The sequence below is a fragment of the Podarcis vaucheri genome, assembly GCF_965113315.1.
Source record: "Podarcis vaucheri genome assembly, chromosome: 2".
Classification (NCBI taxonomy): Eukaryota; Metazoa; Chordata; class Lepidosauria; order Squamata; family Lacertidae; genus Podarcis; species Podarcis vaucheri.
In genome coordinates, this window is record NC_138760.1 from 92,106,395 (window position 1) to 92,125,802 (window position 19,408).

At 42.0% G+C, this 19,408-nt stretch overlaps 1 protein-coding gene across 1 annotated transcript in view; it reads left to right on the plus strand.

Annotated features, from left to right (window-relative positions):
- The first annotated feature begins 5,878 nt into the window (after nt 1-5,878).
- LOC309524578 (uncharacterized protein) overlaps nt 5,879-19,408 on the plus strand; it is an 86,104-nt gene continuing 72,574 nt past the window's right edge. Inside the window, exons 1-7 of the mRNA XM_082209247.1 lie at nt 5,879-6,410; nt 6,557-6,727; nt 9,764-9,832; nt 10,218-10,303; nt 10,469-10,555; nt 13,298-13,407; nt 18,246-18,368. Of these exons, the coding sequence (XP_082065373.1) occupies nt 6,660-6,727; nt 9,764-9,832; nt 10,218-10,303; nt 10,469-10,555; nt 13,298-13,407; nt 18,246-18,368 (543 nt within the window). The 5' untranslated portion in view covers nt 5,879-6,410; nt 6,557-6,659. The remainder of the gene's footprint in view (nt 6,411-6,556; nt 6,728-9,763; nt 9,833-10,217; nt 10,304-10,468; nt 10,556-13,297; nt 13,408-18,245; nt 18,369-19,408) is intronic.

Here is a 19,408-nt window from a genome sequence, read left to right on the forward strand (position 1 = left end):
GCTGAAGGGTACAGTAGCCATGCTCTCCACATAACAGCAGTCACATATGAACTTGTAGGAAACCTGTCAGTCACTGCTTTCCAAACACAATACTCAGTTCATCAATATAAACACTTGTGTAATATGTGACCTGACAGGTGAACTGGGTGTGCGTTTCCTTCATATTCCTTGTGCCGGTTCTTTGGTTGAGCAATGATCCTCTCTTCACACGGGTTAAAAAGAAACACATTGACTTGGGGGGGAAACAGAAGTCACAGCTACTTCAAAACACTAAAGATGCCTTTATAGAGCCTGCCTCTTACTTTTATGTATTCTACAGTAATTCAGAACAATAACAAGAAGCGGAGTACAGGACTGTGTTGATAATTACATTTAACTAGGTTTTTTCCCCAGTTTCCATCTCTGAGAACATCAGTAAAAGAAAGGCTGAGACCTTACATGATTTTGTTTTAGCCAAGTTTTGTTAGGTGAAAAGTGCTCTACATTTCCAGTTGTACAGTGGTGCCTTGCAAGACGAAATTAATCCGTTCCACGAGTCTCTTCGTCTTGCGGTTTTTTCGTCTTGCGAAGCACAGCTATTAGCGACTTAGCGGCTATTAACGGCTTAGCGGCTTAGCGACTATTAACGGCTTAGCGGCTTTAAGAAAAAGGAAACAAACTCGCAAGAACTCGCAAGATGTTTCGTCTTGCGAAGCAAGCCCATAGGGAAATTCGTCTTGCGGAACGACTCAAAAAATGGAAAACTCTTTCGTCTTGTGCGTTTTTCGTCTTGCGAGGCATTCGTCTTGCGAGGTAGCACTGTAGTTTAAATGCTGCAGAAAAAATGCTAATTTCCTGAAGGTGTGGAGCATTACAGATCTTTGGCCAAGGCTCTTGTCTATTTTTATTGGACCAGCTCTGTCGACAGGTGTTGGGCAATTAGTTCTATCTTGGAAACAGTTGTGAAACTCCCAAGGATTTTGTTCCTGATAACACAGTTATGGGAAGGCATGATCAAATTTTAGATTAAATACATAAGCTCACACCATTAGTAGTTGTCAAAGTATTTCAAGCTTCTCGTAACATGTAATTTCAGGACAGCTCAGTTGGTAGACCGTGAGACTTAATCTCAGGATGTGGGTTTGAACCCCATGTTAGGCAAAAGATTCCTGCATTGCAGGGGTGTTGGTCGCTTTCAACTTTAGGATTTTATGCCAGGTAAATTTGGTGTATCAACTAATCATTGCACATACAGAATAACTAAATCAGTTCATTACCACAAAAGAACTTATCCTTCTACCCTATATGCCCCCACCATCTGTTCTGGGTTTCCCCCCAACTCTGGAGGAGAATTGGGGCAGTGTTAGGGTGGGGGAGAAAGGGAAAGTTCCATTGGACTCTTGGAAGTTACCCTGCATGCACAATGATTTGGTTGCATAAGCATAACTCTGCAAAGTATAGGTAAGCATATGATTCTATTGCCATGTTAACATAACATTGTAAATGAAGCTGTGTTGGCCCATGGGAAATTCTGAAGTCCGTATTAAGGCAACAGCTTTCTTCAGCCAACCAAAATGACAAAATGGTGCACACATCTTCTGGTCACCTAAAACTCTTCATCGGACTATCAGGCACCCCCAAACTCGACCCTCCAGCTGTTTTGAGGACTACAGTTCCCATCAGCCCTGACCACTGGTCCTGTTAGCTAGGGATGATGGGCGTTGTAGTCCCAAAACAACTGGAGGGCCGAGTTTGGGGATGCCTGGACTAGATGGTAAGCTGAGCAATGTGGATGAGAGAATGGTCTGGTGTAGAAAATCACCGTTGGCTCAACTTCCAGAGGAATAGGTGAGGCCAACCTGATGCCCTCTAGACGTTTGGGATAACTCCCATCTTCCCAGACCAGCACAGCTGACACACAGGGTTGATGGGAGTTGTAGTCCAAATCAAGGGTACCAGGTTGCACTCTGGGAACGTGGGATACAGTCGGAAGCACTGTATCAATAGCAGACCAGGCGTTGCACTAGATGACCCGCAGGGTCCCTTACAATTCTCTGGCCACTGTGAAAACAGGATGGCCCATTGGCCTGATCCAGCAGGCTAGTCTCATGTTCAGGTCGAGTCTCCCCGGCGATCAGGCTTTGCCCTGGAGAGGAGATGGATTTCCTTGCTGTGTTTCGCGCTCCTTCCTCGCCTCTGAACAGGCCTTTCACGGGAGGACCAGGTCGCGCTACCCGCCCCGCTGGGAACAGGCGCACCTGCCCGCCCTTCGCGTGCCTGCAGCAGGAGAAGCGCGGGCGCGCGCCTGAGGAGAGCCTCGGCCTCCAGGCAGCTTTCAGAGAGGCGAAGCCCCGCCGCGCCGCCCTTTCCAGCGGCTTCACCTCGGCCTTGGGTGGGAAAGGGAGAGCATAAGCATCCCGGCGTGGGCTGCCTTAGACCCCGTCTTAGGCCCTGGCTGCTTCTAGGCGGCGCGCAGCAAGAAAGCCGCGGGTGGGGTGGGGGAAGTGCGCGCGCCCTCCCTGGCCGCCCACGCTCCTGGAAGGTTCGGGCGGGTTCCGGAGGTGGAGGGGGCGCGCGGGCGGTTGCCGTTCCCACCTTGCCATCCCCAGGGCCGCGGTGTGAGAGGGCTTCCCTCGGGAAGGGCGGCGCCAGGCGGCGAGGGCTCGTCACACCGAAGTGGGAGCGGGAGAGGCAGCCTTTCGGCCAGCAGGAGGCAAGGCAAGGTCCCGTCCCCGCATTCCCTCAGCATCCTCGGACCCTTCTCTTCCACATAGCCCTCCCTTCTTCTCATTCCGCAATCCCCCCCCCCCCAAGCAGGGCAGGATTAAAATCTTGAGAGAGCCCAAGCACTTGGAAGGTTTGGGTGTTCCCATATTATATATGCATCTAGTTCAAAATATAATCAACAGTAAACCATAAAATGAAACGAAATGAAGTGAAACCTACAGTAAGATGGAAAATAATGCTTATTGGTGTGTACTTCCACTTTACTTGTATTTGGGGGGGGGACACACCTCCCCACTTTTCTAATTGTAAAAATGTCCTTGATCAGATCCTCAAAACTAATGTTTCATTCCATTCTATACTTAGTAGAGATAAGGTATCCAGCCTGGTAGGGGTGCCAACTTGAATAAAATATGGAGGTGCAAGTATGGTAAGCCCTTCCCTGCATAATCAACCACATAATGCAGTGCACATTATGTCATTTAAATGACAGTGCCCGTCAGCTTTGATAGGGCCCAGTCCCCTCAGCCTGCCTTGTTGTCTTGTTGTTCTGTTGAGATTTTTAATGTACTTCAACTGAGAAAATGAATGCTCAGCAATTTGTGACCATTGATGTTAAAACTCTAGCAATGGGAAATTGCTGTGGTGCCCCCTTTCCTTTGATGCCCTAAGCACACGCTTATTTTGCTTAATGGTTAACCCTGCCCTGCCCTGGATTCCAGGATGAAGGAATGGTGAGCGAGGCACCTGGTGCCTGGCACTGCTCCTACCCACCCTCTGCCCCAAATTTACTAATAGTAAGTAGCAGTACAACTGCTGGACTGGGAACTGTGGCATCACCTAACGTATCTTATTGTGCTGCCTTTGGTCCAGCAAGGGCCACTGGCTTCTTCTTGTTCTTTCTGTAGCGTCATCTGTGCACATGGTGCTTTGCAAAGGGTGTGTGTGAGAGGTTCCCTGTCCCATGGGGCTAAGAAGAAGGAAGGCAACAGCAGCAGAAGTAGGGAAATGGTGGAGGAAGGGGAGGGAAACCCAGGCAGGGTTAAATAGAGGATTATTTCCATTGCACGTACTTGGTATTCATTACAGTAAAGGTAACATTGGCTATACATATACACATTGCTGGCCTAAAATGTAGCCAGGTTTGTTTATTTATTTCTCAATTCAGATCAGAACTGGTTTGGGGAAGAACACATCAGAACACAGTATTTCCTAAGAAATGGCAGGATAGATATTATTGTGACTAACGTTGTTGTGGGTACACCGCTTCCCAAACCAGTGGTGGGGTCACAGTGGATGCAGAGTAAATGGGAGTGTGTACATGACCACTGTTTCTGGAAGAAGTTGCCTTTTGTTCATCTGAAGAGCTGTTCTGGATCTGACCGAAGGCTCCTCTAGTCCAGTGTCTTGAGACTGCAACAGAGCCAGCCAAGTGCTTCTAGGAATTCTTCAAGCAGGGAATGAAGGCATCCACCCTTCCCTCATCAATTGAGACCCCAGCAATTATTACTCAAGCAGTGCGCTGCCTTTGAACATGGAGCTTCCATTTAGCAATGATAGCTAATAGCAGTTGGTACACCTATCTTTTCAGGACCTGGCTACAAAAAGCCTTTAAAATATCATCAGAGATCTAGTAGCCATCAACACATCTTGTAGCAGCAAAGCCTATTAGTTAACTACGTATTGTGGGAAGACAGGCTACCTTTCTTTTTTGTCTTGAATGTACCTCCAGTCTGTTCTACCAAATGATCCATAGTTCTAGAATGAGAGAGAGGGGAAAGCTTTCTTCTTCTCAACACAATTAATAATGTAGTACATTCCAGCTCTTCTCTATCTCTATGCAGATTCCATGGTAAGTTGATATCAGCAACAAAAAGAAACTAGGCAGTTATTATATTAGGGAAAATGTAGATAAATTTGGTTTTTAGAAAGTCAGTACAAGCCAAACTGGGGGGTAAAGTGTCCTTAGAGAATAAAGCCCCATCTTCAAGTGCCATAATTTCCTCCAGTTTCAGATCCTGCTGTTTGTTTTTTAATGTTACTTATATTGACTACCTGCCTTAAAAAAAAGAAGTTTATTTTCTTGTTATGTTTCATTGCTTTAATCCTTGTGTTCCACCTTAACAGTCTTTACATTAACAGTTAGTAGTTACCATATTGGAAGGAGTGAGGGCTTGGTACTACTGCAAAAACAAAAGGGCAGGGCAGGGATACCAGTGGGGTGGGGGGAAGGCAGCTGATAGAAGACCATGGCTGAGTAAGGAACAGGAACAGGAGATCAGAAACAAAGGGAAGAGTAATGACCGCTCCCCACATTAAATGGGGTGTGCCCTTTGCGTGGTTGCACGCAGCCCCGGGACCCTATGTGGCACCATTAGCACAGGCTTGGCTTCGCCTTCTCCAGGTGGGATTCCTGGAGGTCTCCGCCTACCTCAGCCAGTTGCCCAATCCCGCCTGTGGAGGCGTTGCCAAGGTGATCAGGCCAGATAGGGGGAGGGACCACCCTGCCCACACAATAGGGGGAGGATCTTACCTGGGAATCGTCAGTTGGCTCCAGAGCTTCTCCCGCCCTACTCACCCTCAGTTAAGACTTCTTTTGCGAGTTAACCTTTTCTCCACAGGTACACGGGCGCTGCCACATCAAGCTCGCTGTTGAAGGGCCGGAAAGGAATTCTCCTGCATTGGCAGGTTTGCCTTTCCCATAGCAAAACATCACAACTTTGGCGGTATCAGGTCTTGGGCAGAATCCTTTAGCCTATCTTCCCTAAATGGGGGTGGGCGTGTAGCGGTGACCCACGCCCTCCTTCTCTTTACGGTGGCAATACCAGGGTTCCCCGTTAAAGGGGTTGTTTTGAGGGGAAGCTTTGGCCATACGCCTAGAGGTTGTCATTGCTCTCCCCTGCGACGGCGGTGTAATGGGGGCAGGCTCTCTCTGCTTGAACATATGTTCTCCAGAGCCAGCCCATCCCTCCCACACACTCTGGATAACCCTGATGTTCCCCACATCCCCAGCGAGGGACTGGGAGGGATAAACGCCCAATGCCTGAGCCAAGGTCTACCCACATCTGAAACATAAGAAAGTTGTGGCCAATTTTAATCCCATAGCACGTTGTCTTGAGTCATTATTCCATACGGGGCCGCCCAGGGTTTGGACGACTCCACCTGTCCATGCAGTAGGTTCAGCTGGTGAGTCAAGCAGTGGGATAGCAAAATTTGGGATGAGGGTGAAGAGCTCAATGTAAGCTATAAAATGTGACATGAAGCAAGCAGAAGGGGAAGAAAGAAACAATTTAAAACTTAAAATTTCTAACAGTAAGGGCTGGAGCCAACTTCCTTGGAAGGTGGTGGGCTCTCCTTCATTGGAGGTATGCGGTTGGATAGATGTCATGGATGCTTTAGTTGAGATTCCTGCATTGCAGGGGTTTGGACTAGATAACCCTCAGGGTTCCTTCCAACTTTCTATGATTCTATGAAAACCGGCACCTTGAACCTGACCCAGAATCAAGATGGCAACTATTAGGTAATACTGTATACTTTTAAAGTCGCATTTGTGTCATGTCCTTCATCTGCAGCAAACTTGGAACTATTCCATTTTATCTTAACAACAGCCGGTGATAATTGCTAACAATTTATGACTTCCACCAGGAACCATTCTTATAAAATGTTGATTATCTATAGACTACAGTGCAACCTCCATAAACAAGGAGGTAAGTTGTGCATTCTTCAAAACCCTGGTGTTTTTTGGGGTATTGAACTAGGTTCATGGAAAACTTGATGTGCACACAAAATCCAAGCTATTTTTACAAATGGGATTTTCCACTTCATTATGTAAATTCATGTTTTTGAATTTCAGGTAAATGTTTTATTGGTTACTAGTATGGTGAATCTTCTGCACCAGCCAGAAATCAGCATAGGGTCTTATTTGTTCTGCACCTACTAGCCAATAGCTTTTGGTAATGGATATAGGCCAAGGGATTACCAGTGCTATAAAAAAGCAAAAGCGAAGAGGTTCCAAGAAAAAAAGGTGAATATGGTACTATATTAAGATTCAACATATTAACTTTAAAATTATCCTTTTGGGTTTATCTGCATGTAACTTTGAAAACATTTTTTGAGTTATGCACCCATATATGCCTCATTGTCGCATTTCTAAAAAGAAATGGGTTGGGTCCAAGTCTAACTTGATCGTTTCCTAAGTCTTTAAGCCTTTTCTGCTATTTGTAAATTTGTGAAAGCTGACGGTGGGTATTCAGCAATGTTTCACTCCTCTCAGCATGTTATAAAAGGCACCCCCTTTCTCATTATTTCATATATCCATATACTGATCCCTAAAACAATCCCGGAAATCACAATAAATATACCCTGCCCCCCACCCCAGAGCTGAAAGACCAATGCTGAAAGTATCACATAATGTCTTATGTAGGCTCCTGCAAACAAAAATTAATTAAAATGTTAAGTTCTAGTAAAATCAGATTAAGGCTTTATTTTTGAAAAACCTCTTAATTAGAAATATGCATTTTTTTCTAGGCACTTTAGAAGTTTGTTTTGTAGACATTTGTGGGCGGGATGGGGGGTACTTTCTGGCATGCTAGACTCACTGGGATTAGTGCATTCTAATGCTTATGGCAGGAATGTACTTAGCTTTCAGGAACTTTTAACTAGCCTGTATCCAGAAGAGACCTCAGTTACAGTTCCTGCCTTCTGCTCAAGGCAATAGCTTGGCAGTCTTTCCAGCATTCCTGCAGTCAGGCGTGTGCTTGGGATCCTGCAGACTGTTTTCTGTGTTTTGTTGGTGTGCCTGCTTGTCTTTTGTTCCAAGTTGTGCATTTTAGTTACCCTTGAGAGATAACATATTTGTTCTTGCGATTGTTAGAGCTGGCTACTGAAAGCCAAAGCTATGTTGCTGATTTTGCAGTTATATTATGGTTGATGTGTCAACCTTTAACTTCTATTTTCTGATTGCTAACTGCCAGCAAAGTAAACCCAGCATTCGTTTTGAGATTCCATCTGGGCCCCACCCCCCCACCAGTCATCACTTCTGTTGTATATGTGTAACATATAAGATGTGTTGCACGCCACTTCAATCTCTGAGCAATATGAGATTCCTGGAGTTCCAGGTGCTCATATTGGTTCATGTTTCCTTTTGGAAATAGGTCACAGTGGAGACTTTGGTGTCTCTATGATATCTGGTTTATTTACACGCATGTACAACCTGAGCTTATGGTGGAGGGGTTCACAGCATCAACACCCAATAGGAACTTGTCTCTCCCATAGCCACAGCCTTGGATTCAAACAAAAACCAAACATTGCTTTCTGACCCTCTGCTTGCTATTTCCCACCTCCCCACCCAAACTCTGACCTAAAAAAACTCGGGCTTTTTCCCATTTAACCATCTATGAACCATTATTTGTCCTCTATCCCCTTAATGGCCCACTCCCCAGGCAATGACCTCATGAGGAATCTAGCCTGGTTTATATTGTTAGGATAATATGGATTAGAAGTCTGACGCCCACAAACCCATAACAGATGCAAGATATAAGATGACCTAGTTTCTGAGGAACCATAATGTAGCCCATAACTCATAATAAAACATGACAATCATGTTATTTGTGATTAGCTGCATTGCCCTTCAGCTGTGAAACCATTTTGAATTAAATGTATAGTTAAACTGGTACTATATTAATTTTATTTGGGATATTTTGCCCTGTGGTAGAATTGCTGGTATATCTTTCTGTTGGTCTTTACACTTCTCTGTGAAAAAGGAAGTAATTATCCTACCAACTTTTCTAAATTTAATGTATATTTTAGTATGTCAGACTAAACATGTGAGGGGAAAAAAATATTCCATGATCTAGCAAGGAGCAAAAGCTGTCAAAACCAGGCATTTGTATGGTTTGCCCTTCTAGATTAAGTGTGTGCATACAAAATAATATACAGGGGAGAAACTCTTTCATTTATTACCCAAAATATTACTTCTTTTACGGAACATTTTAATTTTTTAAAAATAATGTTAATTAAATTTTCAGTTTTACATCTCAAAATGAACATCTTGCATTACAGTCAACAACTTCCCTCCCTCCCCTTCCAAGGTTCTTTTAATTTGCCCACCATTCCTGCATATTTTTCTATATTCATATAATTCAGTTCTCCCATCTTACATCCCTTTTAAATATATTATACTGTTGAATTTACCTTAATACTGCCAGCGTTTTCAACTGGACATAATTATTTTCTACATACTCAGGGAAAATTTTCCACTCCTCTTTAAATACCTCTTCTTCTTGCTATCTTATTCTACTTGTTAGACCTACTAACTCTCCATATTCTATCATCTTAAGTTGCCAATCCTCCTTGATAGGGACCTCCCTCACCTTCCATTTTTGGGCTAACAAGACCCAAGCCACCGTTGTTACATACATAAATAAGTTTTTCTGATAACTGGGTACCTCTGTCTAAACCATTCCTAACGGGAATGCCTCTTGTTTGTTTGTTTGTTTTTTGAGGGGAGGTGTTTTAAACATTTTTTTCATCTCATTATATATCATTTCCCAATATTCTTTAACTTTTTTTACATGCCCACCACATTTGAAAAAAACAGTTCCTTCCATTTCCAACACAAATCTGATTTCGCTCTATACACCTTAGCTAGTCTACTCAGGTTAGATACCATCTATTATTCATTTTCATGTAGTTTCTCTTTCTTTTTCAGAACATTTTTAGGCGTGCTTTGCCCTATAAGCAATCATGGCTGAAAGCTATATTAAAATTTAGAGTCATGGGAAAACAAAAGTACACCCTCTTTGAATTCTGTGGTTTTATATATGAGGACATAATAAAAATCTTCTGTTCCTTAGTAAGTCTTAAAATTAGGTGAATGCAACCTCAGATGAGCAACAACACATGACATATTACAATGTGTCGTGATTTATTTAACAGAAATAAAGCCAATGTGGAGATGCTATTGTTTCATCATGTTAAATGTGGTTTCTCTTCCATTTTCACAAACTGCATTGTAGTATATTTCTTACCTAATCCAAATTTCTGTTTCATTATTGTGAAGATTAACTTTTGAAGATGAGGTGGCTAGAACTGAAGAGCATTTAAAACCAAAGGATATATCACCTCAAATGTAAGTACATACATACATACATACATATATTGTCTCTGGAGATCTGTCTCAAATAGAATCTAAAATTTGTAGCATATGAGCACCATTGTCACTCTAATGAGTCTTGTATACCAAATATGTTTTAATTCTGTTTTGCTAGCATTTTTGTGCCTGAAAACAACTTTTCCACTCCAAAAAAGCGGTACTTTGGTTATTTATTTGATTGGGTTCACATACTATATAAAAACTTGCTTTATTTCTTTTTTTTTGTTTTTGTTTTTCCACTTGAATTTTAGAACTTTGAGTGCAATGTGGCCAGTGGAAATAGATATGCTTCAGTCAGTACCATTTTCCCAGTGCTGTTTATGTATGTCTCTAAAAAGTTAAATTATTCTTCCTGTTGCAGATTTATAGGAAAGGGCACTGCCTTTCTTTCTTTTGGCTTCAGATTAATTAAGAGCTACACCCAGCAAGGTTTAGATATCATTGGAGGTAAGAAGATGTAAATTCTACCCAGTTAAAGATAAAACACCTGTAGAAACATTAGGATCCACCTTCCCTTTCCTCTGTGTATCTCAGTATCCTTCCAGTCATATAAATCTAGAAATGTTGTTTGAAGTCATGGCTTAAAACCATCTTCTTCACAATTCCTTTTAGCAACCTATTCTAACAGTAGCAAACGACTGGTGTTGTTAGATGCGAAAGGATTTTTCAGTCTGGATTTGCTTCCTACTAATCTTTCTGGTAAGGTAAATCTATAGTCTACTTTCAATTTCATTTCACATTTGTGTGTACTTTCAGAAGGAAGAATTAAACAAAGTACCAAATAGTGTGCCCACTAAGAGCTTTATACCGGCCTCTGCCACTTCACATTTGATTAGTGTCTCTAATAATCTGTCTTTTTTTAAAAAAAAAAAACAAACAAACTATTTTTCTGATGACATTCGGCAATATTCAACAAGTAATTGTGCAATGAGTTTCCCTTGTGTGTGTCGTACTGCAGGGGGTTGGGTTGAGAGAAACCCTACAACAGAATTAGGAGGGCTGGGGTGGGGTGAGGAAACCCCATTGTGTGATGAGAAATCCTTGAGTTGACAGAATGCCGCCTTAGTGCTACATTGAATTCCACCTTTAATGGTTTTGTTTTCAAGTGTATTTTCATTTTGTGTCAGTCTTTTTGATCAAGTAGCCCAGATTTCTCTCTTTTTTAAAAAAATGAAGCAGAACATTAATTTCAGCATTAATGTTATTTTTTTATCAAAGTAAGTATTAGATGTTTTGTTTATTTTCTCTTCCTGTATAGTGTGTGCGTATACATGTCAGTAGTACTGCATGTGAGGGATGTCAGTTTGCATTTCTTAGTGCATAAAGTACTGATCTGATGTGTAGAGATCTTTCCTATTCTATTTACGGTAATTCAAGAGGGTTCTGGAAGCTTCTCTGTGTGAAAGAAGCAAGCAGAAGGTTCATGGTGTTTGGGTTATTTCTTCAGAGAAGCTGAGGACAGATGGTTTAATCTGGTTCTCTTATCTCTTCTGTCAAAGGTCATGCTGACTATATAAGTAAGGCCTGGGTTTTACTTTCTCTGTCTATCTTTTTGTTCTGGTGTGATATTCTGTTCTGTATATAGTGTTAAGGTTTATTCTTGTTATAAGTTCTTGCTAGTTTAAGATTAATCTGCTGCAACTGACAGTGCCACTCCTAAATGTACTGGATTTGTGACCTTTATGCTCATTTGCCTTCAGTAACAATAAAGCTCTGCTGGGTGAAGTACAATTGCCTCTGGTCTATTTTTGGGAACCCTGCAACATGTTTTAAGTTTTTCCTCCACACGCACAGCCCTGGAACCACCCTCCTGACACCTACGCCACTGCTCCTTATCTTTACCAAGCTGGGGTGCTGCCAAGGAAGGTCAGGGCTGTGCAGCTGAACCAATGGGAACACTGGAATGTATAGCCACATGGCTCTGACCTTGCCCCAGCCTGGTCCAGGTAAGCAGCAGTGACAATGGTGCCAGGAATGTGGTTATCCCGCTCTTCCTCACCTCTCTCTCTCTCTCTCTCTCTCTCTCTGGTGGTTGCATTCTGTAACATGCCATTGACACAATAATAGCACATTAGTGGTGGATTTATACTGGACTGCACAGACATCATTCCACTTTATTACTTGTTCTGCGATGTTTCCCTAATATCACATTACTGCCGTCTGGAAGGGCAGCACAGCAAAAGTGGAGCTAAATAAATAAATAATTGGAACATTTTGCAGTATGAAAAGTTACAGGATTTCAGCAGGAAGACACAGCCCTGTGTGTGTACATGCAGGTCCCACAATCTGTCCACTCACAATATGGAAATTCAACTAGCCAAATGTAAAGAATTGTGTCCACACCTCACTATACACTCTGCAGATTTAGCCCCCTTCCTTCCTTCCTTCCTTCCTTCGTTCCTTGCTTTTTTGTGATTGCTGGGCAATGGCAGCCATTTTGGGGAAGAAACCATGCAGGGAGGGAGCAAGATCAGATACAGTAATAGAATCATAGAATTGTAGAGTTCGAAGGGACCCTGAGAGTCGTCTAGTCCAATGCCCTGCAATGCAGGAATCTAAACTAAAGCAAAGGAAAGCAGGAGAGATCTGACAGATCAATTTTTCCTTTGTCTCTCTTTTGATGGTTGGCTGCAGCCAAACCAGGAACAAACCATAGAGAGAGATTGGGCAACTCCCAGTTTAGAAATGTTCCCATATGAAACAATGGTAATTATGGACTCATTATGCTAATGCTTGTCTAATGAACAATTTCCAGGGAACACATTGTGTTCAGTAAACTGGACTAGCATTTATCTTAATCTGTTCTTTGAGGTCTCCTAGCTGAGGAGCCATTTATATTGATAAATCTGCTCTATTCAGTGCCCAAATCCCTTTTCCATTTCTGTTCTGCTAGATACAGAGTATGAAATTGTTCATAATCCTATACCAACTCAAGTTAGTCATGTTAAATATAATTTTAAATATTTCTTCTATTGAATTGTAGAATATGACTTTTCTACTGATTTTAATGACTATCTTCTGAGTAGTTCCATTGAAGATGGAGCCAATAGTATAAAACAGTTGGATTAGCTGAGCTTGTATTCAACTACTTGCCAGGAAGACATAGCAAACCAGAAATTCTATGCAGATGATTGAATGGACTGGTGGAAGAAGACAGATCTTGCCACCTCTCCTCTGCAGATCTACTTGGTGGAAGGCTAGTTAGAAAAACCTGCCTGCTAAGTGGTAGCACCTTTGCTGGCTGCAGAGGAGAATACTTCCCTTTCTCTGTAGCCAGCATGGAAGCACATGCTAGTACTGTAGTGCCTTTGCAGCTTGTTTCCCTCACCCTCTCCCTATCTAGTAATGTTTGTGGATTTATTTACAAGGCTAGATTAGATTCCCAAATAATTATTATTATTATTATTGTGTAAAAAATCTTGTCTGTGTTCAACTTTTCAGTTAGAAGAGAGTTGGAGTTTCCAAAGTCTCAGCTCAGCTCAGCAAGAATCATCACTTACTCTGAAAAGTATAATGTCTACTTTGTTCTGCAAAAAGATTTCTCAATTAAGGTAAAATTGTGTTTTGTCATTCTTGATACAAGCGGTTTTTTTTCCTTATGAGAAGAGAAACGATTTGCAGATTCTGGCAGCAAAGTAATAGGACTTCGGTATTTCCCTGTTAGGGAAGATTTGCGCAGCACGTGAGCATATGGAACTAGCTATATGTCACTTTCAGAGAAGTGTAACAGAGCCCAAGTATAACTGCCCCCGCCGCTTAATGGATCCAAATGGTTTCCAGAGAGTTGTAGGGGATGTTTTATCCCATGTTGATGTCCTTTCAGCTGATTCCCTGGTGGCCCACTGGAATGTAGAGTTAACCAGGGCTATTGACTGTTTGGCTCCGAAGTGCCCTCTCCGATTGCATGGAGCCTAGACAGCCCAATGGTTTTCCACGGATCTAAGGGCAATGAAACAATTGCTGAGACGGCTAGAGTGCTGGTGGCTAATAACTCATTCTGAATCTGACCGGACACGGGTTAGAGCTCAATGTCAAGCCTACCAAGTGACGATAGCGACGGCGAAGAAGACCTTCTTCACCGCCTCTGTTGCATATGCGGAAAACAGCAGCAGGAGACTCTTTTAGGTGGTTTGCAATTTAGCAGAACCACCTGCTCCATCGGGGCCCAGTACGGGCCACATGATCTCCTGCAATGATTTTGCAAAGTTTTTTTTGCAGATAAAGTCGCTAAGATTTGGAAAGAGGTAGACTCCACCGTGGGAGCAGGGCCAGGGCGGGAGAGTGCTAGATTCCTGTCTAGTTAAGTTGCATGGGATCAATTCCAATCTGTTACCTTCAAGGATGTGGACAGGCTGCTTGGACAACTGAAACCAACCACCTGTCTCCTTGATCGTTGCCCACCCTGGCTTATAAAAGCTAGCTGGGAAGGGCTGGGCAATGGGCTTTGTGGGGTGGTGAATGCTTCTCTCTATGTGGGAGCCTTCCCAGTCCCACTGAAAAAGACGGTTATCAAACTGCTTCTTAAAAAACCATCTTTAGATGCGGCCAATATGGCCAACTATCGCCCAGTGTCACATCTTCCATTCTTGGGTAAGGTGATTGAGCAAGTGGTTGCTGAACAATTCCAGGCACGCCTGGAAGAAGCGGGCCATTTGGATCCCTTCCAGTCAGGATTCAGGCCTCATCATGGGACTGAAACTGCCTTGGTCGCACTGGTTGCTGATCTCCAGCAGGCTAGGGACAAAGGTGAGAGCTGTTTCCTAGTTCTGCTGGATCTCTCTGCGGCTTTTGACACCATCAACCATAACATCTTTCTGGACCATCTAGAGGGACCGGGAGCAGCAGCCAAGACCATTTAACACCGGTCTTGAAAGACCTACATTGGCTCCCAGTACGTTTCCGAGCACAATTCAAAGTGTTGGTGCTGACCTTTAAAGCCCTAAATGGCCTCAGTCCATTATACCTGAAGGAGCATCTCCACCCCCATCGTTCTACCCGGACACTGAGGTCCAGCTCTGAGGCCTTCTGGCGGTTCCCTCACTGCGAGAAGCCAAGTTACAGGGAACCAGGCAGAGGGCCTTCTCAGTGCTGGCACCCATCCTGTGGAACGTCCTCCCACTAGATGTCAAAGAGAACAACTACCAGGCTTTTAGAAGACATCTGAAGGCAGCCCTGTTTAGGGCAGCTTTTAATGTTTGGTGGATTACTGTATTTTAATATTTTGTTGGAAGCCGCCAAGAGTGGGTGCGGAAGCCCAGCCAGATGGGCAAGGTATAAATAAATTATCATCATCATCATCATCATCATCATTTTAAAGTTCAAAGCAGCTTGGGGAGAAGGGAGTTCTGAGTGAAGAAACTGGGTGTTCAAAGGGTTAAGTGCTCCACTTCCATGTGCAACATCTTGGCTTTAAATTATTCACTTTCAAAGCCACATTTCACTTTCAAAAGCAGTGTTGAAGCTCAGTTGCATGCCTTTGCATGTGACATATGAAAACTGTTGTCTGCTTGAGCTGCCCCTATTTACCTGAAACTCCAGTTTTTTAGTAGCTGTACCTGGTAATCTACTGTCTCTGCTTGTGCACCCCCCCCCCTTTTCCCTTTGCCTGTTTGGGGAGATTTTGTGGGTGCCTTCTAAACATTTACAGAGCAATCCTAATTATAGGAAGCCAGTGTAATTTAGGCTAGCATAACTCACATCCACATAAACTATCCCATTCCAAACTCCATTCAGGAGCTTTTGGCAAGGGCTAATGCCAAGTGCAGGGGACCAAGCTTTGAGGTGTGGGCCCTGAGTCACATGACCAAGCTGAACAGGGTTTGGAATAGGTATAAGTCTCTCTTTGCCCCAACCTGCGCCTCCTCCTCCTCTGGAATGTCCCTTTTAGTTCAGCAACATCTGGCAGACCAAAGGCTTCCCACACCTGCCTTAGCACATTAGCAGGTAAGGCTTCGTCATACTGGCCACATGACTCTCTAGGCAAACACTGGCTCCCTCGGCTTATAGAGCGAGATGAGCACACAACCCCAGAGTCGTCCATGACTGGACCTAATGGTCAGGGGTACATTTACCTTTTACCTTTAAGCTTTACTGAATCAGCGGGCACTACTCTTGAGTAAGCATGTTTAGGATTGCAGTGGCAGTTTTGCTCTGTAACCGAAAACACGGACATCCCATTTGCTTTTTCATTCAGTTCAGAGACACTGTTGCAAAGCTAATGAATACAAGCATACAGCAGTCACAAAATAGCCTTTAAAGAGGTTCTGACACTGATGCTTCTGTGAGGATAGGAATGAGACAGGTACACAAGATGCTAGAATCTTCAACATTGCTTATTACTTTGGTAATCCAGACAGCATTTTTTGTCAACTCTTCCATATCTGAGCTCATCAATCTGGTTTGCCTGTCACAGCAAGCCAAACTATAGTGTTGTTGGATGTTGTTCAAAATTCACAGTTTGAAAATTACTGTATTTTTCTGTGTATAAGACTAGGGTTTTTTCCTAAAAAATAATGTCCAAAATTTGGGGGCGTCTTACACATGGATAGATCTTCCCCCATTTTCTTAAATTGGAGTCCCCAAAAATACATGAGGACGTCTTATAGACGGAAAAATACAGTATATATGTATCAGGAGACATATTGTCTCAGAACTATGCAGAATGTTGCTTTCTTTTGGGTTGTGAGAAGAAACAGGTTAAAAGTATATACGTATTATAAACTGAGGGAAAGATTTAGGATTCTTGATAATGTTTGATATTTTGGAGAATATCTGGACAGGGAGTCATAATTTTTCATTGTACACCAGTATAAAAGAAAATTCTTTTATAGTAATAACCAGATGATACATGACAACAAAAAAGTTCCATAAAACGTGAATCTAATACTGAAAGGGGTTTCCCCCCTCATTTATGGTGAAAGCATGAGAACACAAATAAATTTTGGGGGCCACTGGGGGGCGCATTGGAAGTTGGCTGACAATAACATCTCTCCGACCCACACGAGGTAATTTGGAGGCTATGATGGGGGTAATTAGCCTCCTTAACCCCCCCCCAGGATTGGGGGGGGCGGCCCTTGCCTGCTGTGCCCTATACCACCCCCGAATTTGTGGGGGTGGGGGCACTAGGCACAGCGCCCTCCTGTGGGATTTCGGCACTCCTGAACGCCATCCCTGATTCGCGCCACTAGATGCAGAACTTCAAAGGAAACAATTTGGATGAAAGGAATGCACATATTTCAAGAAAGAAGGGGGAGTAAAGACTGCTAACAGAAGAGATCTCTGACAAAACAAGATAAGAATAAAACATGAGAAGATACGCCAAGACAAGGTACGGCAAATGCTTGATGGGGGAGGGGGAAAAACCTCTTCCTTCGTTCCCTATGTGATTAAACAAGAATCACCTCCCCTTACGAGTCAGAAATGTCGTTTTAAGGACTTAAGCTGTGGATTTAAGGCTGTGTGGAGATAAACTTTCAAACCAAAGCACGTTTTAAGAAGAGCGTGGAATGTGTAAGAGCTTGGGAATGACGCAGTTAAAAATGCCGTCGCCATATTGGGAAGTTCTGTCGGAGGTTTTGAGTCTGGGAGGAGAAAGAGAGAAATAGAGCTGTTTATTTATTGTGGGTTAAACTCCTCAGTGGGACTTAAGAGCGACAGTTTTACGAGACTATGATGGAAAGAGTGATGTTATCTATGAAGGAGACGATATATGGAAACCATCTCGATTTGAGGATTGGAAGAACGGAAAATTCACACAGGACTATTATTACTATTGGTGTTTATCGGCTTAAGGAGACTATCAGAAGAGATCATAAAGAAAAAAGAGAAAATATATGAACAAGATGTGATGTGGAAACAGCAAGATAAGATGGGATAGAACTATGAACTTTGTTTGGACTGATTGGGACTGATTGGGACATTAACGCAGCAGCAAGAAGATGATCAGAATCCCCCTTCGGATCTTGAAATATGGGTCCCCCCAACAAAATTTAGAATTTGGCTTTGTAATTCGGAATTTATGTGATATGATTTAATTTGATGTGATTGGCCAGTTAATAAAAAATGTTTTTTTTTAAAAAAAAGAGAACACAAATAAATTTTGGATACAAATTAAACAGGCCATGGAAATAATAATGCAGAAATAGTAATAAAACTAAATTATAATGCAGTAATGGTAATAATATTAAATTAAAATGCAGAAATAATAATAATAATAATAATAATAATAATAATAATAATAATAATAATAATAATAATAATTATTTAGAACCTGCTTTATTTTTACTGACAAGGAAAGAAAGTATGTGCACATTAAAAAGAGTTAATTTTAGATGTAATTTGAAATGTTGTAAAATACAAGATCTTTGACATCAGTATTTGTTTTTTTAAGGTTTACAACAAGGATTATAATGAGACTTGTTCAGTAGAAAATCCAGGTTTTGGACGGTTAACCTTTCTATCATTCAACCCAGTGAGAGATGAACTCATCGGTGGAGGAATCATGGGAGTAAAGGTACTGCCATTGCCATTTTATTTATAAGCCACATTTTCCCACAAATAAATCTATGCTCACAGTCACAGAAAAAAAATCAAAATACAACAACAATACATAGTAAGCCATATAGTAACAATGCAACATAACACACACAAACAAATCGCCAGCAATTAACAGTTCATTTGACCTAAACATTTAAATAAACATACACATTACTAATAGATCAAGTCAAAACATATATTAAGCAACAGTTGGTCTACTGGCAGCTTTTCACTTCTGTTTTTTTATTTTTTTATTTTTGTAAAAAAATTTATTGTGTTTTTCCAGATAAAGATATACAGTCAGATATACAAAGAAACAAGAACAACAAGAAAGAAAGATAAAAAGAAAAATAGATCCTTTCAAAGCTTCTTTCAGTTTTCTACCGGACTTCCCCACATCTCCCTCACCGTGCATTCTTGACAATAAAAATATCAGCAAATTATAACCTTGTTTCATGCGTTTCATTTGTACTTTCAAATCATTATATTTTAAGTTTAAATTACTTATTATCAATTTACTCTAAGCATAAATATAATCTTGTTTTAAACATTTAAACATTGGTCCTTTCGTTAATATTACTTTGTTTCATATAACATCCACTCTCATTACTGGGGCTAACCTTTCCAAATCACGCGAGTTCTTATAATTCATATAACTTATAAAATTTTTGCAGATAGTTCTTAAATTTTTTCCAGTCTTCCTCCATTGCTTCTTCTCCCAAATCTCGGATCCTGGCAGTCATCTCAGCCAATTCCATATAGTCCATCAGTTGCGTTTGCCACTCTTCCAGTGTGGGCAAATCTTGAGTCTTCCAATGTTTTGCGATGAGAATTCTTGCTGCAGTAGTTGCATACATAAAAAACGTTCTGTCCTTCTTTAACACCTTTTGGCCGACTATGCCCAAGAGAAAGGCCTCTGGTTTCTTAGGAAAGGTGTACTTAAACACCTTTTTTAACTCATTATAGATCATTTCCCAAAAGGCCTTCACTTTTGGACAAGTCCACCATAGGTGAAAG